Here is a 26,109-nt window from a genome sequence, read left to right on the forward strand (position 1 = left end):
CAGGGATAGCGGGGAACGAACGGGCGGACCGCTTGGCTCGAGGCATGACAGGCCGAGCCGCGGGCCACACCGCCCGGGAGAACACCTCGACACCCGGTGCGCCAAGAGAAATCCTCGAGTTACAACGGCTCAGTAGGCGAACCAAAGCCCTTCCTCACCCAGACCTAGACAGGAGGCAAGCACGGGACTGGCGCCGCCTGCAAACAAACACTTTCCCACATTTATACAGGCTACACAAAATGTACCCAGACAAATACAGCAACACATGCCCGTGGTGCGAAGGAACACCGACATTGGAACACATAACATTCCAGTGCGCGTCACGTCCGGCGGCTGCCACCTCGCCGCTGCTAGACAACACTCCACATAACTGGTCGTGGGAGGCGCGACTCGCGGAAGTGGAATTGGGAAGCCAACTGGCGACCCTTGACCAGGCCCGGCGAGCCGCTGTAACCAGTGGGGCCCTGGAGGAGGGGCTCCACCCACTATAACCAAACAGTCTCTTTTAAAATAAACGTTTACTCTCTCTCTCTCTATCTAAATAAAGTTCAAAAGAGTAAAGTTCAAAGCGAAGACCACGCTAGCTATACTTGCGATAGGCTGTTTCAATAGGACATATATTTTTTTTGTAAGGTTGCCCCGCAAGGCTGATGAGTGCTCTTGTTGAAAATTGAAATTAGTTGAAAGTTACCGCTTTGTCGTCGAATTGTGTTTTTCCCCTAGCTCTCGTCTTTATTACCACTCAATATAATGTGCAACTGTACCGCTGTGCTCATTTTTGAGAATCAGCGCAACAGCTCGGCGTCGTGTAGGTTGAGCTAAAACACTTAGGCTGAATGCTTACTGTAGATAAACTAGCTCGACTATCGTCACGATGCATGAGCTCAGAAGTAAAAGAAATTTTTATTTTACTGTATATGAGAGCTCTAGATATTTTACCGACATGCATTTTCTTCATGTTGATGTTTCCTTCAGTTCATAGGTCAACAAACTCTATGAGTACCCGAAAATCCTCAAACTTGAGTTTTTGCCTACTTGACTAAAACAAGAAATAGTAAATTGGAGGCTTTATACTTTGGTTAGAGGAGTGCTGTGACCAATGGTGATCAGGGCAAAAAAATTACCGTAGTAACACCAAAAAGTCGCTGTCACTCCTCCCGCTCTCGTTGCTGCTTTCTGTAGCTGGATCTTGCAACAGGTTTAAGTATAGCTAACACGAACAGCCGCTTACGACTTTAGTGAAAAGTGCGCTTCGACGTACAGCTGCGCTAGAGAGACTTCCTGTCAGGCCCCTTCAAAAGGTTTTATTTTAAACCCACCCCGCATACAATCTGAGTGAATGTTCTCTAATTCAACAATGTGAATCGTCTTTCTCTCATTTATAAACACATCGTCAGGGCACCATCCCTCGCCTTCCACTCACAACGGCCGCTCACCCTCACCTCACCATCTGAGGGTGAGGGCAGATGAGGGTGTCGAAGGCCCTCGTCAGGGTGCGCATATCTGGTGGTTAGAGCAGACAGGAAGGGACATTTAAAGCGCAATTTCACTTACGATTGACAGCTACTCCTTGCAAGGCAGCCTCTGAAAAAAAAACAATGTAGTGGTCATCTAGATATATGTGTCTGCTCAAGAAGAAATAGTGTATAATACGAAAAAATCAGGGCCCAGTATCTTGTGATAAGCAACAAACTTTCAGGAGTTCATATCTAGTAGGAGTGAAACTTGCAACATAACGGGGATGCTTCAAAATTCTGAGGAAATGAAAACGACAGAGCGATGCAAAGACACTGACATCGTGCATACCCAACGCACATGTTGGCGTCTGCGTAAATAAAAGCTTTTGTGAAGTGTTCGAAGCTTTCTATATATAAAGAAGTGAATAAATAAATGTACAAATAATGATAGGTTACATTTTTGTTATATATGTGATCCCTACAATAACCCATGTCCTTCAGTACCCAGCAGCTGCGGAGTACTTGACCAAGGGGCCGGTCAGACCTGTAACGCAGCAGAGGGCGCTAAGAATCACTGGACCTGGACAGGCCGGCAATGGAAACTGACTCTGGCAAGCTTTAAGAGCCGAACTCTGTCGAGGGAGGCTTGATTAGGAGGACTCTGTAAATAACTATCACCTATTGTTTGGAATATCATTGGCCTTAGCGAGATTAGAAGAACCGGTGAGGCTTATACACTGCTGACTAACGGCCATGTAATCCGCTATAGAAGTCTCCCAGATAAGAAGCATTACGGGGTAGGGTTTCTAATTCATAAGGGCACAGCGGACAACGTCGGCGAATTCTATAGCATTAATGAGAGGGTAGCAGTAGTCGTTATGAAACTTAATAAGAGGTATCAGTTAAAGGTACTACAAGCCTGCGCTCCAACATCCAGTCACGATGATGACGAAGTAGATCAGGTTTAAGAAAATGTTCAATTGGCGATGATTAAAGTGCAAACTCAGTATACTGTAATAATGGGCGACATCAATGCAAAAGTGGTGAAAGTTGGCTGGTGAACCAGCAAATGGAAAATACGGCGTCGACTCTTGGAACGCTAGAGGAGAGAAGCTGGTAGACTTCACAGAAAGGTATAAGCAGTGAATAATGAACAAATTTTCCAGAGAGCATTGCAACGGAAAATGGACATAGAAAAGCGCTCATGGTTAAACAAGAAATTAAATCGATTTCATACTTTCTGCCGATCCCAGCACAGTGCAGGATGTAGAAATGATAGGTACCCTAAAGTTCAGTCATCATAGGTTAGTGAGGGCTAACATTCACCTCAATTTGAAAAGAGAAAGAGTAAAATTGTTCAATATGAAACAGGCCAACGTAGACGCAGTAAGGGCAAAAGCAGGCAAATTCAGGTTGGTACTTGCAAATAAATATGCGGCCTTAGAACAGAGAGACGAATATGACATAGATGTAATTAATGAAACCGTAAGTAGGTTGGCTTCAGAGGGAGCAGGTGAAGTGGGAGGGAAGGCACAATTCAAGCCAGTAGGCAAGCTCTCCCATGTAACAAAGGACCTATTAAAGAAATGACAAAGAATGAAAGTGCCCAACTAAAGAGATATTATAGAATTCGCGGAACTGTAAAAAACTTTTTAAGGTGAACATAAGTGATATGCGAAATTATAACTTGAGAAAGGCTGAAGAGCCCGTAAAAACTGGACGCACTCTGAACATAGAGAGAAGGAAACTTGGCATAGGTACAACCAAGATGCATGCACTGATAAAGAAGTAGGGTAATATATATATTCCTACTATTAATATATATTATATATATATTATATTATATAATATATATGATATAATAGTGAAAGCAGCGGAAGAATTCTGTACTGAACGGTGCGGCACTCAGAGGACTCAGGATAACTCGATACGAAACATTAGTGAACGGGATGCAGAAATGCCTCCTATAACTAGCGATGCGGTCAAAAGGGCCTTGCAAGACATGAAACGGGGAATAGCGGCAGGAGTAGATGGAATAACAGTCGATTTAATCAGAGATGGAGACGTAATGCTTGTAAAACTGGCGGCTCTCTATACGAAGTGTCTATCGACTGCAAGGGTCCAAGAAAAGTGGAAGAATGAAACATTATACTGTCCCACAAAAAGGAAGACAAATATTTGAAAATTATAGGCCCATTAGCTTACTCCAAGCATTATATAAATATCTCAAGATAATCTCCAATGGAATGAGGGCAACAATGTAATTTAGTTAACCAAGGGAACAGGCAAGTTTAAGGAAGGGATACTCTACTATGAACCCCATTCGTGTCATTAATCAGGTAAACGAGAAATCCTCATAGTACAGTCAGCCTCTCTATATGGCTTTCACAGATTACGAAAAGGCATTTAATTCAGTAGACACACCAGCAGTCATAGAGGCATTAGGTAATCAAGGATCACAGACCGCTTACGTAAATATCTTGCAAAATATCTACAGAGATTCGACAGCTACTTTTATTTTATAAAAGAAAAATCGGAAAATACCTAAAAATAAAGTAGTCAGACAAGAAGACACAATGTCTCCAATGCTATTCACTGCGTGCTTCAAAGAAGTATTCAAAATCTTAAACTGCGGAATCGTAGGAGTGACGATCATTGGCGAATATGTCAGCAACCTTGAGTTTGCAGATGACATTGTCCTCTTCAGCAACACTGGTGACGAATTACAACAAATGATCGGGGACCCTAACAGAGAGAGTGGAAGAGAGGGGTTGAAGAATAATTTGCAGAAAACAAAGAGAATGATGAATAACCAGGCAAGAGAACAAGAGTTGAGGATCGCCAGTCAGGCTCTAGAGTCGGTGAAGGCGCACGTTTTCCTAGGTCAATTAATCACAGAGAAGCCAGATGGTGAGAAGAAAATTCATAGAAGAATGAAAGTGGGTTGGATCGCATATGGAGACATTGTCAGCTCCTGACTTGAAGCATTCCATTATCATTGAAAAGGAAAGTGCACAATCAGTGCATTTTAACGGTGCTTAAAATGGGGCAGAGACTTGGAGTCTGATAAAGAGGCTTGAGAAGCTCAATGAGCGACGCAACGAAGAATGCTAGGCATAACGTTAAGAGACAGAAAGAGAGGATTGGATCAGAGAGCAAATGTGTATAGCCGATATTCAATTTGGCATTAAGAGAAAAAATTGGCGCTGGGCAGGTCATGTAATGCGCAGGTTGGATAGCCGTTGGACTATTATGGTTACTGAATGAATACCAAGAGAATGGAAGCGCAGTAGAGGGTGGCAGAAGACTAGGCGGAGCAATGAAATGAGGAAATTCGCGGATGCTAGTAGGAATTGGTTGGCGCAGTACAGGGGTAATTAGATATCGCAGGGAGAGGCCTTCGTCCTGCAGTGGACATGAAATAGCATGTGACGATGATGACGACGACGATTATGATAATGAATTGCTGCTACGAAGCATATGTTATGTTTTTGGTGGCAAACGCAACAATAAGCTTTGCATAATATTTGCGTATGTGAGCATTTGAAATGCAATTAAATCTATATATCGGCACCGCATATATGGAAAAATTGCAGCTGCTGTGAACAGTGGTAATTAGGCATGAATGACTGTCACCGTTAATGGTCACTGACATAACTGCAGGCACGATAGTTCTCTTGGCGACGATCATTATTCGTCTGGTTTAGGCAGCGAAGATGTGTACACCAAATTATCCACCGCACGTGTGTGTAGTTTTCTTTAAACACCATTTAAAACATTTCTTGCCTTCCGGCCTTCAAGAGAAAACTTTATCCGTACTGAAATTTTTTGTTTTATTCAAGTACCCTAAGGCCCCTATGGGTATTACAATAGGGGCCTTAGGCCCCTACTGTAATACCCATCGCTAATTTACCCATCACTAATTACCCAACACTAATTTATTGTAACACCCCATAGGGTGTTACAATAAATTAGTGATTGGTAATGCATACGCATTTATACAGGTAACGCATGCTAAAATAAACGGAATACAAGCGGCAAAACAAGGGAAAAAAGCAGCAAGAGCAATAGAACTGCACGCCCTAAACATTGAAGATACCTATTGAATTAAAAGGGGTAGTGCAAGGTAATGCGCGTTTCCACGCGAACTGTTCTGCTGTTCGAGCCACGGGCGTTAAATTAAATTGGTGATTCCCCTTATATGCTCAAGGCTATGCGCCGGACGAAATTATAAAACAAAAGGTGCTATACAAGACGCGCGAATGGGCGAGTATACGTTAATAGCATTTGTTTCTGTTGTGCCACTTCACCAAAACGATTGAATGGAAAACTATACGTCAACAAAGTGAACTTTACTGATCCACTAAGCCAGTCGAGGAGACGACTATAACTTGCGCATTGAGGTTAGTACGCGATGTTCGTACCTGCAGTTTATCTGGCGAATATTTCTGTGTAGAAGCTTCTCCGGTGCTTTGCTGAGCTCGACGTCACACAGTGCACGAATGTGGGAGCCGTGCTGTTTTGTGTAGTTGTCCATAAGAAAGAGGAACAGCACACAATTTGATTAGGCCTTTGTTTTTGTTACTTGTCACCAGTGTACGGTCGTTTGTTGCAGTTGATGTAATTTATGGACATCCGAACTGACAGAGAATACCGTGAAATTGAAGGAAAAGTTTTAGCATCCTGTAGGCACTTCGACTCGTCACAGAAGTCATTCCCTCAGTGTGGGTGCTTGTTAAGAATGTACACTATTGAAAATGTTTTTTTTTTTCTACAGGCAGTTTGTGTAATATAACCAAATTGATGTTAGCCCGAACAAGATATATCTGTAACGTATGAATACGCAATACACGGATGCCGCTTTACAGGCACTGTTTTCTTTAAATGAAATTTTTCGTGTTTAGGAAACTGCGGGCGCCATGCTAATCATGGATGGAAACTTTGTTGCTTACCATCTATTTGTTCAAATATGATTATGAATTTCATTAGGATATATTAGTTTCTTTAGATGTGTACGCGATCGTGAAAAATGCATTTGCTTGAAGAAAGACTAGGGCCTTCAGGGCTTCAGCTATGTTATGCGTCTTGCTGAATGTCAATCGTTATAGTTATCTCGTGAAAGGTTTTGCCTAGTAGCACGCAGTTCACGGCTCCTTCAAGAAAGCACGTAAGGAGTCGTTGCCTTGCTTCCTTTGCAGCGACTATCTAAACATGTACCGCGCAACCTTTTTAACATTGTCCTTTATAATGAAAGCCAATAAAGATACATTTCGGCCCTGAGACCAGCAATAGTACTGAGACAAAATAATTCTTGCTCACTTACTCTACCTTCGAGCGAATCAACTGCAATGCCGTAAAGCACAAATGAACTAAACGTGGTGATGCAGATTCAAGAGCAGAGAAGATGGAATGATGATAAAGAGACTAGCATCAAAGATGCGAAGGGTCCCCATAATATACGGCTTCCAGAGCGATAATGAATATGATGAAATCTGAGCTCAACTCCAGTTGTGGTTGCATGCTTGCCTTCGCAGTGGCTTATATGGTGGGATCAAAATATTTACAGGGAGATAAACACAATAAAGAATGGTATTAATGAACACAGATACAGAATGGCCTAAGAATGTTTGGCCACCTGACTAGCGTTGGTAAGTTACCGGAAACTTCGTGGCTGGGATTGTGTGCGGATTTGTGTACCAAGTAAAGACGAAATTATGAGTGTGCATTTCTCCGCACGACCTCAAGCGATGTCGTTGCATCTTTCCACAATTTTGTTTAGCACCAGCAATGACATAGTGGTGAGTTTGCACAGGTATATAGGTAATATTTAGTGACCAGTGATGAGACTTAATTGCCTTATTTCAAACAAAATGTTCCGGTATAAGACGCGCCAAATGGTGCGCGAGGAATAAAGCCCTCCTTTTCTTTCAATAGTCCCAGTGGTCTCGCGACTAATAGCAGTCGTTCGTGACTAAGACAATACTGTTGCTCTAAATCGGCATAGGCGGCTGACAGAGGGGGCGCGTACGATGCCGACTGGCCACAAAACATCGAATTGGTGTTGTGAATGTCACCTATGTAAAATGTGGCTCAAGGAGTGAACACGTCTTCCCAGAATCACGTTGCTGATTGGCAGCCGTTGGATGAACATTTAGCCCAATAGGTGGAGCCACATCGAATGAAAAACCGGTTGTAGAAGTTGACATCCGATATTTGGTATATGCTAGTCAGCGACCTCGCTTAAGTATATATCTTCGCCTCCCACTTTGAACGTTACTGAGTTAACCATTGATTCCACGGAGAGGACCGAGAAAAGGGCATGGGCAGTTTGACGAACCCATCGACCCCTGCAACCTGCGTGGGAGCAAAGCCTTCTTTAGAAAGAAAATCACCGGCAAGAAATTGTCGTTGTCGAGCTATTTATATCCTCTCTTAGGAAATGTCTCGAGCTATATTCGTTGAACTTCTGCCTTGAATTCTTTTTTGTTCCAACTCGTAAGTTAAAATTTAAATGTTCAATACTTTCCAGGAAGCTAACTCTCTAAACGTACGAGTCATTTGTCTTCAATTACACAATCCGGCCTTCAAAAAGTTCAGTTGGACAGCAGTACACTGTCGAAGCACGTGCCGCCTTCCTCGCGAAAGGTGACGAGCGCAGCGTAATCCTCGTGAATTTCGTTGTGGTCTACATGGGGTGATCATTTTATATTTTACGAGATTAAAAAAAGTGCCTGTTGTTGACAACAATTGTAGTCCTTGAGTGGGAATATTCAGAGAGGCGGACATCACTTGCATAGATAAACGATACATATATTCAAGAAATGACCAAAAAATTCACTATATAACGTCATAATAAGTTGCTGTATATGTCATATTGCAATTTACGAATTGTAGTCGGTTAGTTCGCAAGGCGTGACCACTTGAGATGAATTTCAAGAATGAGTTCAGTTTGGGGATACGCGTCTTCAAACTATCCCTAAAAATGAATCAATCAATCAATCAATCAATCAATCAATCAATCAATTTTCTTTTGACGGGGGGGGGGGGGGGGGGTACCAGGAATAAAAGCCACAAAGTTTTGAAGAAAGTTTCGAGCTCATTTTTACATGATGGCGTATGGCAGTGCAGGAAAGAAAAAATATTTTGGCATAAATCAGTTTACTCAATATACAGAAGGTATATACGCTATGCATGATACACGTAGTGCACGCAAATTAGAAGTGAAACCGAGAATACAGATTTTAAATATGACCGTGGTAAATTAAGCAGGAAAAGATGGCCAGTAGAAATTTCTTCACAAGAGATGCTGAATCTTTCTTTTTGTTAACAGAAAATACCGTTATACACATCCTGTAGAACTGTTCCTGCATGCACAAAGCTACAGCAGCTAGAGCAAAAAAAGTTAGAAATACTGTGATAACTGAATGCTGTGGGAATAAGTGATGATGAGTAGGAGCAACACGGAGTAGATACGGTAATGACTAATATTTAGTGTAATTCTTTAATGAGACAAATTATTTTTGAGTGTGCTCTATAGTTTAAGGGGTAACTGATGCAAAAAATATTTCATAAGTGGTACAGGCTTTTAATAAGAAAAATGCTAAACTTGAGTCTGTAGATTAACAAAGTAGGCACCGTGTAACATAGCGAATGCTTGCCGTAATTTGCTCTGGGTGTAGCAATGACTGCTTATGTCTGGTATGTTTAATGATGTTTTCTTAAAAAACTTTAATTATGGGGTTTTACGTGCCAAAACCACGATCTCATTACGAAGCCCGCCGTAGTCGAGGGCTCAGAAAATTTGGACGACCTGGAGTTATTTAATGTGTACCTACGTCTAAGTACTCGGGTGTTTTCGCATTTAGCGGCCATCGAAATACGGCCGCCGTGGCGTGGACTCGACCTCGCGACCTCGTGCTCAGCAGCCCAACGCCATAGCCACTAAGCAACCACGGCGGGTAATGATGTTTTCTTGGAAGCAATCCAGAAAAACCACAATGCTACCATATTTGACGTTTGATCTACATGGCAATGCAAGACTGTAGCTTAAAAGTGAGAAAAAATCTACTCAATAAAAAAAAGGCTGGTGTAAGGCTGAATGAAGATATGCCACAGTCGCTATCTACCGAACAGGTCCTTTTTGGATGCGATTTAATTTCGTCAGTTTATCGACTCTGGTTTTGGACTACACAAGCCTGCAGTATTAAAGATGCGAAGACCCTAATAAAATATATGATGAGTTTGTAACCTTGACTTATCAAGTAAAGAGTGTCGTCATGGGCCATAATGCCTATAGCAGAATAAATTTTAGAATGGCCGTGCTCTACATGTTTTTTTCCAGCTTCATTGCCTAGAGAAAATTACACCTTGTGTTTTTACCTAGTCCACTAAGTCTGTAGTTTCATATTCAAATGCGCATTTATCTGCCAAAGGCATTTTTTGCGTTTTTGGTCTGTACAATAAATGCCGCTTTACTTTTGTAGCGTTTACCTTGAAGCAATTAAGTTGTACCCATTTTTCTAGTTTTACAAGTGTTTGCTTGATTATTATTTCTAGGTTTAGTTCACATCAGTCAGCAACGAGAAGCATATTGTCAGCATGTGCTATATCATGTGGTTCATTTATAGCTTGTGCAGTATCCTTAACATACATCTTCAATGAGAGTTATTCTAGGATGCTTTCTTGGGGGAAACCGGCTTTTATTATTTGCAGCAAATATGTCCCGAATACTGCGTCAAGATATTGCGTCATACATGATAGTTAGGAATTTATTAAATAATGGGCGAGGTGGCGGACGTAAGAGTTTTGTAAGTTATAAGTAAACAGTGATTAGGAATAATAAGAACATTTTAGAAATCAATGTTAACACCTATGGCAGTTTCGTTCTGAATGAATGCTTTAATCATCGATTCTATTTGTTTATCAGTGCTGTCTCGCTCAGTAGGCGTTTTTTGAAACCTTGTTGAAAGTCGCGAAGAGACTTATGTTTGTTCAAAAATGATAGGAATCTTCAACGCAATACTGCTATTCTGTGATTTTAATAAGTGTTAAGACAAGTATTCGTCACAAGCATAAATATGCTCAAATGGTCTCTAATGCTAGTGCCACAAATATTGGCCGTTAATAAATGTTCGGGAATACTTTTGGGGAACGCATCAAACAATGACGATGGTTCTTTTGATGAAGGAGCAACGCAAATAAGCATATAAGCAGCAGCAGAGAAGCAGGTTGTAGAAGGAATGTCGAGTGCCTTGGAGTTGTCTTCAAGTTGCCTCAGGTATTTATAGTCAAACGCGTTAGTTCTTTGGTTGCATTTGACTTCGAGTAACAAGGCGGCTCCAGCCTGTTTCTGCTTTTTTTCATTTATACTGACTGGTTTTTGTTTTCATGCCATATCTACGTGTGGTCACTGATGTAAAGCTTATTGTTTTCTTTCGCGCTATGCCAAAGTTCATTTCTTTTTCATCCCTTACCCTTTGAATGAAGTCCTCTCCTATGGAAAAAATCTTTATCCATAAGTGGGCACCCATTCTTTAGTATAGCTGTTTTCTGCCTTTAGATGCTCAAAAATAAGGCGCCTACATATAGACACATTACGCATTACGCAGCACGGAACTGGCGGAGCAGCTCTGGGCCGTCCAGCGAGCCCACGATGCGGCCAGGGAGTTACAACTCCCGGTCCCAACGTGGGAGTAGCCCGCTCTATGGGACCTTGCGCCCCGTAGATCGCAGGACCTTTCTATAAAGTTACTCCATCCATCCATCCATATAGACACACGGAGCTTTATGTGTTGTACACGTGCCCGTCTATTCATGTTCCGGTTTGCGTTGTGTAGAATATCGTGCCACCAATTGGCACGGTATGATCATTATATGATTCCGTGGGTTTTACTACGAGTCGTGTTCCTCATTCTCATCATGTCTTCCTATGGACTGGATAGTCCCCCACACGACTGTGCAGGAGTGGCGTTGGCCGGAGATGTCGGGCCGGGTCCTTATGCAGAACAGCAAAGCAATTTAGGGAGAGCTATACGGGCCCTTTCTGCACATTTTCAACCAGCAATCACGTCAAATTAAGCACACGTCGTGCACTCTTCCTACAACATGCATGCCCAGTTCATAAACCCGAGGTAGGCGCCTTTAATGGAAATGAACTCCTGTGATAACCGCGATTCTGAATGCAACAACTGCTAATTCCACAGTGTTCAGTTGACCTCAAGTTCTTCGATATTCCAGTTTTTCCAGAAATAGGACGTGTTCCGTCGTTAACCAATTCTTGTAGCGGAAACATTTGGCACCAATAAAATATAGTACATAGCTGACTTCCAAGTCATAGATTTCGTTCGGCGATATCTTCTGTAATCCTGGCGCGGAAATTATGCATGTGTGAATTATGCATGTATAATTATTTATGTAAACTATGTTCGAAAGCACTACTTTGTGATACCTATTGGGAGCAGCGGTAATGCCCTCGGTCTAGGAAAACCAAATCGAGCCTCATTCTGTTGTGTTCCCATATAGAACATCTCAAAAGAGTAATCCAACAGGTGTGACGATTGCCTTTTCAAAAAGAGTGATTGCGCATGGCTGTAAAAGTTTGATAAAATATGCTGACGTTGTTCACTGCCAACGGCCACATTTCGTACACATCGTACACGTTGGACGTAACTGTTGCACTGAACAGCCGGCTCGATGCCACGTGTAAGTTATTAGGAAGAATGGGGCGGAAATATTTACTTTCGCTGCCTTCATAAATTAATATTAAACAAATGAGAGAAAGCATAATTTATCAAGTCCAACTTTACTCGCAGATTAATGCTACGGACCGTTACTTTTGCAGTGACAGAGCCACGCCATGCACATACCTGCAGTTTATGTGGTGAACGGCCTCTCTCGATGTGGAAGCTTCATGAAGCTCGACGTGGCAGAGCACGCAGTTGTATTAGACATGCTGCAGTAAATAAACGAAGAGAAAAAATGTGTAACAAATTTTGATACTGTCCTTTCAATTTCCACCTAAGCGTGGAGTCGCCAGAGAATGTGTGGAGACCAATTCTGCCGCAAAAACGTAGCGCCTATATGATAGTCTATGAACCATGCAGTGCACTTAACCAATTGCAATTTGTGGAGTTGCACTGAAAAACAGTACTGGGCGTTATAACGTAAAACTATTCCAAACTTTTCTATTCCAATTCTGCTATCAGCCCTCCACGAGTGGTGAAAAACTTTTTTCGACCACCCCAACTTCACCTGTCTGTCACGCGACGTCAAGAAAACCGGGATAGCTCCCCATCTGATATGATGTGTACACACTGAATATGCATGATTTGACAGAAAAAAGAAAAACAGTTATTTCTGATTCGACCCCTTTTCGCCATTAACCCTCGGCTATAGGTAAAAAGTTTTTGGGCTGCACCCACTTCACCTGCCTGTCACGCGACGTCACAAAAGCGCACAATCTCACCGCGTCAAAGTGACATGTACGCGATAAAGATGCCATAATATGCCGAACAAAACTGAATTTTCTTCGGAATAGCCACAGGCTGCCCCGTTCCGAAAGGAATAAAAGATGGCTGCCGCCGATCCCTACAACGGTTACACTGAATTACACCGAAGCCTCCCACAAATTCTTGCTCCACATGTACTAGTTAAATGGAAGATTAGAACCGGCTTCACAGGGTGTGCTGCAGGGTGTGCATGTCTGGTGGTGAGACCAGATGTGACGGGAGAAGCAAACTGTAGTATGACTTACGGTTCGCAGCTACTCCTTGCAAGGCAGCCTCTGAAAAAAGAAAAAAAAATATTGTGGTCATGTCGATATACATGTCTGCACGAGAAGGCATAGTGTATAAAAAAATGGGGCCGAGTATCTTGTGAATAGCAAAAACTTTCTGGAGTATATATCTAGTCGCAGTGAAACTTGCAACATAACTTGGAGCCTTCAAAAAGTTGAGGGAACGGAAGCAATAGAGCGCTGCAAGAACGCTGAAATAATGCAGATCCGACGCACTTGTTGGCACCTGTGCAAAGCAAAACTGTTGTGAAGTGTTTGACTTAAGCTTCCTATATATAAATAAATAAACAAATATGTTATAAATAAATAAATAAATAAATAAATAAAAAGATTATAAAATAAATACAAATAGAAATAAATAAATATAGATTAAAAATGGTTAAATTTGGGTAAGTAATATAAATAACAATTTTTGCACCAGCTTAAAAATAAAACGTGCTGTACTGAAGGCACTGGGCAGTGGGCATAGTGCTTGTGAAAGAGAAGACGACGAGAATCGCTGGCTTCCCCTCTTCACCATAGTACCGACCTGTTTAAGCCTAGCTCTACAACCTAGAACTAGTGCTGATAGGCAAACACCCCCGTTGTAATGTGTATATTTTGCTGCATATGAGCTCTACCTTATTTACCCACATGTAATTTCTTGATCTTAATCTTTCCTTCCGTTCACAGGTCAATTCAAAAGCTACCAGTGCCCGAAAATCCTTAAACTTGAGTTTTTGTACACTTGATTAAAGCAAGACATCATAAATTGCTGGTTGTTTACTTGGAATAATGGAGTGCGTAAACCGGTGGTGATCAAGCAAAAACAGAAATACGGTGGCGACACCAAAAAGTCGCCGTCATTGTTCCCGCTCTCATTGCTGCTTTATGTAGCTACAGCTTGCAATAGGCATAAGTACAGCTAACACGAACATCCATTTATGACTTTAGGCAAGAGTGGTCTTCGATGTACAGCTGCGCTAGAGAGACTTCCTGCCCGTTCACATAAGGATGTTTCATTTTAAACCACTCCGCATACAATCTGAGTGAATGTTCTGTACTTCAACAGTGTGACGATTCACATTTTTCTCGTTTATAAACACATCGTCAGGGCGCCGTCCCTTGCCTTGACCTCACAACATGCGATCACCCTCACTTCAACACCAGAGTGTGACGGGAGATGAGTGTGTCGAAGGCCCTCGTGAGGGTGTGCATGTCTGGTGGTTAGAGCAGACAGGAAGGGACAAGCAAACCACAGTTTGACTTACGGTTCACAGCTACCCCTTGTAAAGCAGCCACTGAAAAAAGAAAATGATAATATTGTGGTCATCTCGACATACATCTCTGCTCGAGAAGACATGATGTATAGAAAAAAATAGGGTCCACTAACTTGGGAATAGCAACAAACTTTCAGGTGAGTAGTCGGAATGAAACTTGAAACATAATAGGGAACCTTAAAAAAAGTTTAGGAAAGGGAAACGATAGAGCGATGCGAAGACGCCTTTGGACGCAGTGTTATTCCAGCAGCAGGGGTGAGGTAGACCGCACTATCACGTGATATGTGGCGGCAATGCATGTAGTAAAGGGGTAACTAATGGGTAATATTGTCGCTTTTTGCATAAGTACGACGGTACACTTGCACATGCCTTCAACAAAAAGAACTTCATGCTGTCAGTGTAATTTTTGTTGCTTATAAGAGCAAGCACCCTACGCTGCTTTATCTTAAACATTATGAAAAGCAGGCTTCCCATCGAGTAATATAAAAAGACAAAATAATGTTACTTTCAAAGCGCTGTAGCTGCTAAACCGTCATATCCCGCCAGAAAGTGTCAATTGTCGCTAAGCATCATCGGGAGAGTTTCTTGTTCTAAGTAAAAAATATCACATTAATCATCACACATCGCGCGTAAACATTTCTTCAAAGCAATTAAGGTGTTTCCTCGCATATGCTCAAGGTTACACGCCGGACGAAATTCTAAAACGAAAAGTGATACAGAAGGCGTTCGAGTGCCGAGTATACGTTACTAGTATTTGTCTCTGTTGTGCCACTTCACCAAAACCATTGAATGAACGAAGCGACGGTAACTTGCGCAATAAGCGTAATGCTCCATGTTCGTACCTGCAGTTTATTTGGCGAATACATCTGTGTAGAAGCTTCTCCAGTGCTCTGTTGAGCTCGACGTCACACAGTGCACGATTGTGGGAGCCATGCTGTTTTGCGCAGTTGTGCCTAAAAAAGAAGAACAGCAGACGAAGCAACTAGGTATTTGCTTTGGTTACTTCCCATTTGCGCACAATGGTTTGTTGCAGTCGATGTAACTCATTTGGATCCGAACTGGCACAGAATACATTAAAAAAGATAAGTGAAAGTTTTACGATCATGTAGGCAATTCAACTCGAGAGGGAAGTCATTCCCTCGGTTTGGGTACCAGTTCAGAATCTGTACAATTGAAATGGTTTTTGCGACAAGCAGTTTAGGGCGTATAAGCGAAATGATTTTACACCTAATAGGATATATCTGATATTTGTTAATGCGTATTACGCAGATGCCATTTTTTGCGGCACTGTATTCTTTCTAAATGCAATTTTTTATGTTGTGGAACTTTTGGGCACCGTGTTAATCATGCATGCAAACTTTGTTGGTTACCATATATTTGTTCAAATACTGTTACGAGTTGTATTAACACATATAAACTTTTTTATTATTTACATGATGGCGAAAAACGTATTTGCTTGAAGAATGACTAGAGCCTTCTGTGCTTCGACTGTGCGATGTATCTTGTTTAATGTCAGTCGTTATAATTAGCTGGTAAATGTTTTGCCAACTAGCACGCGGTTCACGGCTTTTTAAAGAAAGCACGGAAAGAGTCGTTGCCTTGCTCTGCTCGCGGCGAGTACTTAACCATGTGCGGCACAGCCATATTAGTGTCCTCCTTTGTAATGAAAGCCAATAAAAAGATACTTGGGCCTTGAGACCAGCAATAATAGTTCTATTTGTTCTAGTTAATTAGCGTATAATTATTTTCGATCGCTTCTCCAAGCAATGGCCGCCTCATTAAGTAATCCAGCTCAATCACGGGAATTCTGCTGTCGGAAACAGGCATTATTATATAACACCCGGTATATTTAGACTATTGGTAAGCTCACACAGCTTAGCGTAGGGAATGCGATACACAGCACAGGTCTGCACAAGATCCGATCTTCAACAGTTTGCAGAACTGACAAAAAGAAAAGTTTTAAAATATTTGTGTTTTAAAGCACCATAACGACGGTTTGATCACGAGGCACGATGCAGTGTTTACCTGAATTTCCATTTCCCTTTATATCGATTTCTGGTTTAGTACAACCCATGGTCCATAGTGCAGTAACGACTAGCCGAAACCGTCCCCGTTCATTCTGCGTATTTTTGGGTACATAAAAATTTTTAAAATGTAACTCTTCCTAAACGATTAGAAGAAACAACGCACTAGTTTGCGAAAGACAAACCCACAAATAAGAAAAACTGACGTTGAATGCAGAGTAGTTTAGGCAAATGATCAAACAGAACTGGTGTCCCCAGAACCAGATCGAGAAATAGCAGCTTCCCAATGCGAACAAATGAATACTTATGGATAAATCCTCGAATACTACCAAATCGCGCGCTTTAAATACCCTCCTCCTGATAAATCATTATTAGAACACTAGCAACGGTATCGAGCCTTCGACAAAAAAGCACCTTGCCCATGCCACTACTCATGCACCAAATACACACAGAACAATACTCATCGCACTTCAAGGCATACAGTACACCCCGTACAGACCTACATGACATCTTGTGGGCATGCCCATCACCTACAAACTACATCACACACAGCATAAACCCCAATGCTAAAAGAAAAACCCCTGAGCATTGGGAGCCTAGACTGGTCCGCGAATGCCCAGAAGACCAGCTTTGGGCTGTCCGGCTGCTGGAGGAGGCGGCTACGTATCAAGGCGTGGTCTGCGTCTGAAGGGGAGCTTTGCGGGGCCAGCCTCCCAGCCTTTCCGTTCCCATTTCGAACGCAGCAGGGACTTTTCAAAAAAAGATGTTTTATCTCCCTCTCTAGAGTCTGCCCATCTGTCAAAAATATTACGTACTATAGGCCACACGGGACGTTGCTTGACTGAATAACCACCGAATGGCGCGTCTGTGTCGCTGCTGGTTCTTTGATTTAACTAAGGGGAGTGACAACCGATTTTTAAGGACCTAGTTTTTTATGGCGCAACGCAAAGTTCACCCTCGGTAGTGTTTACATCTGCTGCGGTTCCTTGCAAAAACGCGTGGATATTTAGGAAGCACAATTGTTCGATCTGAGCAGCCTCCAAAAAGTAAGAGTCCCTCCTCTAGCAACCCTGATATGTGAGAGCGATGTCGATAGTCCGCCTTGCAAATTCTGAAATATGTGCTTCTCACAGGAGTGGGCATAACTGGGGTTAACCACCCACATTTTGACCTTTTCAACCACCTTTGAAGACAATGAGGTGGTGCAATAAGTTCACGTTGCTGCGCACACATTTGTTATATTTCTACCGCGTTATCCCCAAAGTACACGCCTACGTTATGGCGGGCTGGCCCCTTCGTCGTTTTTCTGTACATAGACGAGCCAAGCTAATTCATAAAAGTCGAAGGAGGGGCCACTTTTCGGTTCACTACAAGTTAAGGCTTATCTCCACATTGTAAGTCCGTAGTAAAAAGTAATAAAAGTAATAATAAAGAAAAATAAAGTCATTAAATGTACACTGCATTTCAATACTAAAGAAAGGCCCGGAACCGCGAACGCTAGTAAAATGTGTCGAAGGTGAGGCCCACGCAAGGTAATTTTCCCTTACCCCAACTTTCCTGTAGGGAAAGAGTTGGCAATTTTTTTAGCCAAGGGCACACAAATTATGCGTTCGGCGGAATTCAATTACCACGGGATTCTATTCCTACGGAAGTTAAGGCGTATTTATGACAGCTTTATGAACTGTACTAAGATTACTTTTCTCAGTCGTGCTGCTCATAGCATGTACTGTGAATACCGCGGTGTTCATAGCAATGACCTATGTCTTCGTCCTTGAACTGCTGCCCTTATTCCAACCTTTCATGCATGGCATCTGGCAAAGGTGCCTCGGAACGAGAAGGAAGCGGTTAGAGCACGCTATGTGCAGCTTCCCCGTGTACTGAAGATGGAAGGACTCGGCATCGCTTGGGTGAGTCATTTTATGTGCAATTCAAACATTGCCGTGTGTTCAATGCTTGACTTCCACCAAATATCCTTGGCGTTTATGACGCGATTAGCGGGATTTAACCCATGCGTTCTCGACAGCCGCAGGATAGAGCGAGTGAAGTAGGAAGCGGAATAATAATTTGCACATATATTTTATCCTTGCGTATTAACACAATGCACGTGCAGATCGCAAACGCTGGATCGTCTTAATGTAGTGCCCTTTGTGTGCACCTTTCCTACACAGTAGAATTTCGTGCGTTCTTATAGAGATATACATTAAATATGTGCAGGCAGTAACGAAGCGATGGGGGATCTGCGAGCTCGGGCGAGACTGCGCTCTCGCGATAAAAGGAGGCGTCTGGTGTGGAGATGTAGTACTGCGCATGCACGTGTTGTCGTGATCGTACGTCTGCCAATACTCCCGCTTCAGGCCAGCGTGAGTTAATGTTTACGTTGGTAGGTTAGCGTGTTTTCAAAAATGGAGCGCGCGCGGAGTTATCGCAGCGCAGGACGGCTGAAACACACGTCACTCTTTTCACCACACTGATGAGCAGGCTGGCGAGGAGGGTTTGGTATTGACTTCTCATGTGAAGAAGAGGAGGCACATGCGCAATGCTCTATACTATGCCCGTGCATGTGCATCGTTAGAGGGTGCAATATTGCAGCCGACAAATATGTCATGGTGATTTACCAGAGGTATGCGAACGCACTTATCTTTTTTTTTTCGAACTGCAATCATTCCTCTTAACTAGCGTGAAGTAGATTTGAATGCATATACGAAGAAAGGTGAGTAAGGCGAAAACACTATACACCTCAAAGCGTCATATATCACTAACAAAACGCTTAGTAGGATCAGAAGTAGTTTTGAAACCCTAAAATTGACCGTGGAAAGAAATAAGATGTGATGCACCTATCTCAGACCGCAATCTTTTGTTTTTTGGGGAGTATCGCCCTGGGCCGCACTAGATCGGTCTTAGCACATTCGTGAATGTACGCGCAGTGAGAATGGCTGCTGATTTTTTTTTTTCGAAGACGGTTTTTTTTATTTTACGTATAAGTTCGGCGTTAGAGGAGAACGGCTGACAGATCAACACGACATGCCTCTACTAAAGAGAAAAACACGCAGGCACTTTCTCACTACAGTCTGCGCATACATCAAGCTTGTAAGCTATATTCTGAGATGAAAAACACCGACATTGATGCATGTGATCGCATGCATCCCCAACGACAATCTAATTCGCGTTGCTAAATATAGCTCCGTGGTTCTTTACGGCGCGTCATGTTCCTAATTCTCACCGGGCATGTGAGCAGGGCCCGCTGTCGTCGTCGTTGTGCTCTCGAGCTGTACTGTTGTAGTTTTTTTTTACTGTCGTCTTCATCACCGGTCCTCGAAGATAATAGTGAAACTAAATAGTGAGAGCTATATGACACTGTTCAATGTATTTGCAACCATAAACACGTCAAGATCAACATAGTTGGTCCCTTGTTCCTTCATGATGATAGGCGCACTTCAAAAACCGGAGGTAGGCTTTCAATCCCAGCGAATCAGAGCGAAGTACTTGCTATGGCGTCGAGCCCATCAATATTACCGTTTCACCGAAAATATTATGTGCACCGTCTTTCACCAATTCTTGAAGTGAGAACTTTAAGGCCCTATAAGAGGCAAAATATAGCAGCTTTACTTGTTATCATTTCCGGTAGGGGGGGGGGGGGCGATCTACTATAAGCCCGGCGCGGAAATTTCTAAATTAAGATTTACAAATAAATCAGGTTTGTGTTGCTTCCTACATGCGCCGTTATATCTGGCGGAATTCAGTTACTTTGGAGAATCTTTTGGCAATGCGTGGATTTAAGAAATAAATTGTATGATTGAAATAAGCCTTGGAAACCAGTCACCTATTATTGTGCGGCAAAGTATGCATACCATTTACGTACTGTCGCATCGGTGAGCTAATTTTGTTATTTTTTAATATATACTTATTTAGAAATATTGCACAAAATACTGGTTACATGCAATCTAAAATAAATTCAGACTTTTCCATTTTTCCTTTGCGCTTAAGAGACCTGTGGACCGCATTTGTTTTGTGGTGTTGGCATGCGAAACAGCATGCAAACGCTTGCAGGATTCCCGGCTAACTGAATATATTAACCGTAAAACGCTTCATTCCGGCATCTTTTAAAGTACATTTGCACTGATGGGGTGATATTCACGAAACAGTATTTCGAAACAGTATTTTCTAGAGAACCAAGTTATACTAATATAGTTATAAGATTTCCCCCACCTAAAGACACACCATTTGCCCCATTTAAAGACACACCCGCGTTCTTAAAGCTAAACCGGTGATTGCTCTTAAAGCAATTGCGCGCAAAGTACATATGAACGCCCTCCATTCATTTGGGCTCAGTACTGTGGGATCAATAAAACAACTTCAGTCATTTGATTTCGTTAAGTTTAGATTGTATTATGGTAAGGTTAGGTGAGAATAGGTGGGGCGCCTTGCCGACAGTAGTGACACATGACCGCCGACCCGTGGTCGGCTACGTACTTCGGTCGGTGCTCGAATGCTCAGCCGACTGCTGTTGTGGATTGGTGCCATCTGGAGTGAGCATTCGACTGAAGCTATTTTACTGGTCGCACTCTGTAACGTTGGATGTTAAAAGCAGGCTTAATGTACCGGACAAGCTGACGCGTATTCCGAGTTTTATTTTTAACTACTAACAGGGCATGCTAATTATTGCTCTGTAAGCCACTGAATCAAGAAACGCCTAAACATCACATCTGCACAGGAATAAAGCCTATTTTTTTATTAAAAAAACACACCCGGCTCCATATTATAGAACCAGCTCTATACTATTGAAAGTATTGGTAAGCACAGAACGTATGAGCGTCATCCAGCCATTTGGGCTCATAATCCTGGCACAAGTTCATGTGCAAAAATTTAATCCAATTTTTCATTAATGTTCTGTTGTAATGGAAACGTAGCCAAGCGCCAGGGCCACGATGAACAGCACGATCACCATGCAGGCCACGTAGTGCGAGCTACAAATCAAACAAATGCTACAGATCGTCTGCATATGCATTATCATAACGATTAAAAGTCTTAACCTTCGAAATGACGCCATTTTGTGCAGATACAAGGCGTGTACATTTTGGCTTGCGGAGCTGGGTACTTGCCAAAGAATGCTTACGCATTAAAAACAAAGCTTAATCTAGCGGACAAGCCCATGTGTAATGCAGGCTTTCTTTGCAACTATTCACATGGCCTCCTAGTTATCAGAGTGTTGGCGACTACATGAGCAGAGATGCATGAGTAGTGGATGTGCTCACGAACAAAAGAATTTTCCAAAGACGCACCCGTCTTCATAAACCTAACCGCCTTTAGAAACTTGAAAGCGTTGGTAAGTACAGAAGGTTAGAGTGCCATCCACTCATTTGAGTTCATTATTACGGCCCAAGTTCCGTGCAGATGCCTTCTAAGCAACACATTGTACTTCTAGTCGTAACCCACCCACCCTCCCTATCACTAAGTCAAGGCTACCTTGCCTTTTAACAGGTTGAGAGTGTCTGAAGCGGAACCTCCGTGAACATAAGGAAGAAGACGACTGAGACTGGGGGTGCGGAAAGAGATGAAAAGGAATTTGGAGGAAGAGGACTGAACAGGTCGTCTCATTCTTATTTCCTTCCAACATAGCTTGAAGTGTTGCACACGCAGCAGCAGGGCACGACAAAGAGGCAGACTACCGTAATCCTTACTTAGTCTGATCGATTGCTGCTTAGCCATTTAGTTCGAAAGCAATGGGTCAATTTACATTCCAAGATTTACACAGGAAATGCCGTATCCTGCACGTATCTGCGTCCTAAATTATGCCGGACCTTCTCATATACCGACTGCCTTATTTCGGTACAATAAACCTGAGAAACCGATCAGCAGAGTTTGGGAAGCTGGTAAGTAGCGATGCCATTCGTAAAGCATTTGTGATGATTCTCAATGGTATTTGTGCAAGCAGCGCCAGGACTTCGGTGACGAGCTGTCACATGGTGGCTTGTTAGTGTAACATGCGTTTAAAGAGGCCTATATACATTCGCCGGAATGCACGTAAAATATATTTGTAATCAAACCACTACTATGACGCGTGATATGTGAGATGTGTGATGAAATTAAAGGATTTGCAACAAGACGATCATTTAATAAAACCTGTGACTATCAATAACACGACCCTTGAACGCAAGGGCATGAAGGAATATGCTCTACAAAAGCGTTATATCGTAACAGCGGCCATGAATGTGAGAATATGCTTAGAATCTTTCGGCTTTACGACTTTGCAAGATCGTAGCATCCTGTAGAAGGTTCAAAACGGTTTTGCGGTCGAAACAGCGTGTTTGTGCGCAGAAGCATTCTCAGATGTTGTGGTATTTGATATCAGTAGGCAAAAGGACAATGCTTTTTTCTCTCATTGCTTGTTTCCCCATAGCCCAACAATACGTGTGGGAACGTCCACGTCTTGCCACAATTGCCACAGATAGGAGGTTCATCAACATTCAACTGGTAAGGGTGTCGTATGCGCGGACCATTCTATGTCGACAAGAAATGATCTAAGTTTGTCGTATTTTTTTTATTGAAGGCCCGTTTCCTAAACGCTGCTCAATTAGGTACACCATATTTCACGTTTCAGTGTCAAAGGTTTGTTACCAATACTTCCTCAGATTTTCACTCGAAAATGACTTCAGGTCCATTTCAGGAGCAACTGTCAGCCGTCACGCCTCTGTGCTTTACAAAATCCATGCAAGTTCTTTTTTAGGTTTTAAGTAAATTCCGTTTATTTGACCATTCAAACAATTTTTGTAGACTAAGCTGGACCTGTCGTTTGCAGATAGCCATATTACATGATTTAAAATATAATTGTACATGAAACATTGTGCCCGGAATGACTGTATAAAGTTGAATTATATTCAAAACAAAGGGAGTGTAGAACTAAGCATTCCAGATCGGTGTACACCAGTCCCTTGGGTGAAAAGTCCAGAAAAAGCATCGCAGGTCTTACGCGGAATGTGCATTGAGAGAGGTAGCTTTCAATGGTGTTCACCATGCTACCGTGAATTCACCGAGCCGGCAGAATTCACAAAGTTCCGAAGCACCATGATGTATCGTAGCCTTTTTCTTTGTCTAAAAATGCCGATAAGCATTGTTTATGAACGATGCCACCTTAATATTTTCCATATAGGGAAGTAGATAACCATTTGTTGATTCGCCCACCCTGAGACTGCATTGTAATGGGTTGAGTAGCTTAGTGGTCCCCATAAAATGCAGCAGACGCCTATTTACTATTTGTTCGAATAACCTATAATGGCGGCCAGTCGGTGCTGCAAGCGCATGTGACGGGGAGAAGGACAGATCCTTGCCCTCTTGGAGAATTTGGTGTATTACGGCCTCTTTCCAAGCAGATGGGATGTACTTTGGCGATGATATGGCTTTGGGTATATACAGGATAGCTTTCTATGTGTAAGTGTTGTTATTGCATGAATGATTTGAGTTAAGGAACGGAGTTAAGGAAGCCTGGAGCGGAGTTAAGGAAGTCTAGGAATGCGTGGTATTCTGCTATGGTAAATTGACGGTTGCATGTTTTACTTGGTGTGTATTTTGCACCAAAGGCTGTCGTTCTACTCGTCGTCTCTTTCTACGTAAAGTTCAAGAAATGTGCCTGGTGCTGGAGGTCATACTGAAAATTGGCACACAAAAATTCTGCTTGGTTTTTGAGACTATCTCCCTCCCTATTTTCCATAGGTAATCGCTTTGACTACGCGACTTCTATTCTTATTCCATACTTTGCGTACATCTTTACAAGAGCTTGCACTTGAGACATAATTTACCCAAATTTCTTTCTTAGCCTGTCAACGTGACTTTATTCCTTGCGTTCTTACATGCTCGAAATAAGAAGAAGTTATCCGCAGTTCCCGAATCCCGAAGGCATACCCGCACCCTATTTTGCAATTTGCGCGCTTTTCTACATTCTTCATTCTCCTATAGAACACATCGTTAGTAGCCAATCCTGTTGTATTGGATTCATTTGAATGCACCATCGATAAGAAAAGCTGCGAAGTATGCAAGAGCAACATCAGTGCTTAAGCTACAGATGCCATCCCGCTGATTCAGACGATTCGCCCTGCCTCCGAGCAACGTGTGGCAAGCATTTATCCTATAATTGTTTTGTGTTCAGCACGATAGGAAAGCGGACGCTGCCGCAGCCGTCTTCAATTGCACTCCACTGGAAGTACTTCATTAGTGTTCGAAATGGTATGCTCAAATCCATGGAAGAATACTACATGCAAACACTATTGTGAAACGCTGGTTTCTTCTTATTTAGCAGGGAAGACCTAGTTGAAAAAAAAATTTCAATTGAACGGTCGCTCGATTCACATGCAGAGTACCCCCCCCCCCCCCCCCCCACGAGAAAACTTGCGAGCACTTAAATCTGCAAGGACAACTTAGGTTATAGGCACATCATCAACTAAGGCCCGACATTTTTCTTTATCAAGCGAGAAATGACGGCTATGTAGAGAAGCAGACACTTAGGAGCTTATCTAAAAGCGCAGCTAGATCTGCAAGTGCCTCGAGGCTGTTTGGAACCCAACGCAACGAGTATTCTCGCAATCAGCCGTGCATACGCCATGTCCATACCTGAAGTTTGTGTGGCGAATGCTCCTGCGTAGGACCTCTTGCATGATGGTCAACTGAGCTCGGCGTTGACCAGTACGCATTCCGAAGTTTGCCGGTCTGGACGGCGAAAGAAGATCGACATCCGAAATTATTATGCGCTGGATGTTTTCGCGAGAATAGAAATACGTTCGTTTCAGACGCCTTTAGATGAGAACTCATTGCGGACAATCAATTGAAAACTTTCATTATTGCTCTTCAAGGTCGCTAGAGACTGTGATCGCGCCAACAGTTTGAGTAGCAGTTGAACATGCACTACTAATTACTAAATTTATCACTTTAATGCTCAAGGTGTAGTAGCGCAAGTAAATTGAAGTATTTGCGTAATTAAAAACGTGCAATTTTGATGTACGTGTATACTTTCCAAAGCAACGATGTGTCTCTCATTTCGCGCTACGTTTACGTGACTATCCTTGCTCGTCATATGTGACAGCCGTGTCAACAACTGTACACGCACACGAATTAAAGCGCCTTTTTAATTTCTTTAACGAATTTATTTTAAACATAACACATTTTTGTCTTTTCATATTTCCATATTTTTTAAGCCATTGAATTTATTCCTACAGTATACTATATACAGTAATATGCTGTTTTATACTTCTGTAGCTGTTTGTGGAATCGTTTTTGTACATGTTAATAATTAAGTCACCGAACTCTCCCGATCTGTTGGATGCTTGTATAAAATTGCGCACTTAATACCTATCTTGCTGAGACATAACATATGTACTTCACTTTTCGACTACAGATTATCACTCGGTATGCTGTAATGGGGCAACAAAAAAAAGCTAACAGCAAAAGGGTTCTATAAAAAAAGATATTGCGCATTTATGAAAACTATCAGGAACCATATTATGAACTGTGCAGATTACCATTATTTTTTAAGTAGACGATGCTCGAAGTGAATGACATTTGTGATTTTTAAACTACTACAGCACATA

At 42.3% G+C, this 26,109-nt stretch overlaps 1 protein-coding gene across 1 annotated transcript in view; it reads right to left on the reverse strand.

Annotated features, from left to right (window-relative positions):
- The window catches only part of LOC142592720 (uncharacterized), a 74,654-nt gene that overhangs the window by 25,054 nt on the left and 23,491 nt on the right, over positions 1-26,109 (reverse strand). Inside the window, exons 5-10 of the mRNA XM_075704318.1 lie at positions 25,136-25,231; positions 15,353-15,463; positions 14,502-14,531; positions 13,210-13,239; positions 12,323-12,408; positions 1,555-1,584 (exon numbers count right to left, since the gene is read on the reverse strand). Coding sequence (XP_075560433.1) covers positions 12,330-12,408; positions 13,210-13,239; positions 14,502-14,531; positions 15,353-15,463; positions 25,136-25,231 — 346 coding nt within the window. The 3' untranslated portion in view covers positions 1,555-1,584; positions 12,323-12,329. The remainder of the gene's footprint in view (positions 1-1,554; positions 1,585-12,322; positions 12,409-13,209; positions 13,240-14,501; positions 14,532-15,352; positions 15,464-25,135; positions 25,232-26,109) is intronic.

The sequence above is a fragment of the Dermacentor variabilis genome, chromosome 9, assembly GCF_050947875.1.
Source record: "Dermacentor variabilis isolate Ectoservices chromosome 9, ASM5094787v1, whole genome shotgun sequence".
NCBI classification, from domain to species: domain Eukaryota; kingdom Metazoa; phylum Arthropoda; class Arachnida; order Ixodida; family Ixodidae; genus Dermacentor; species Dermacentor variabilis.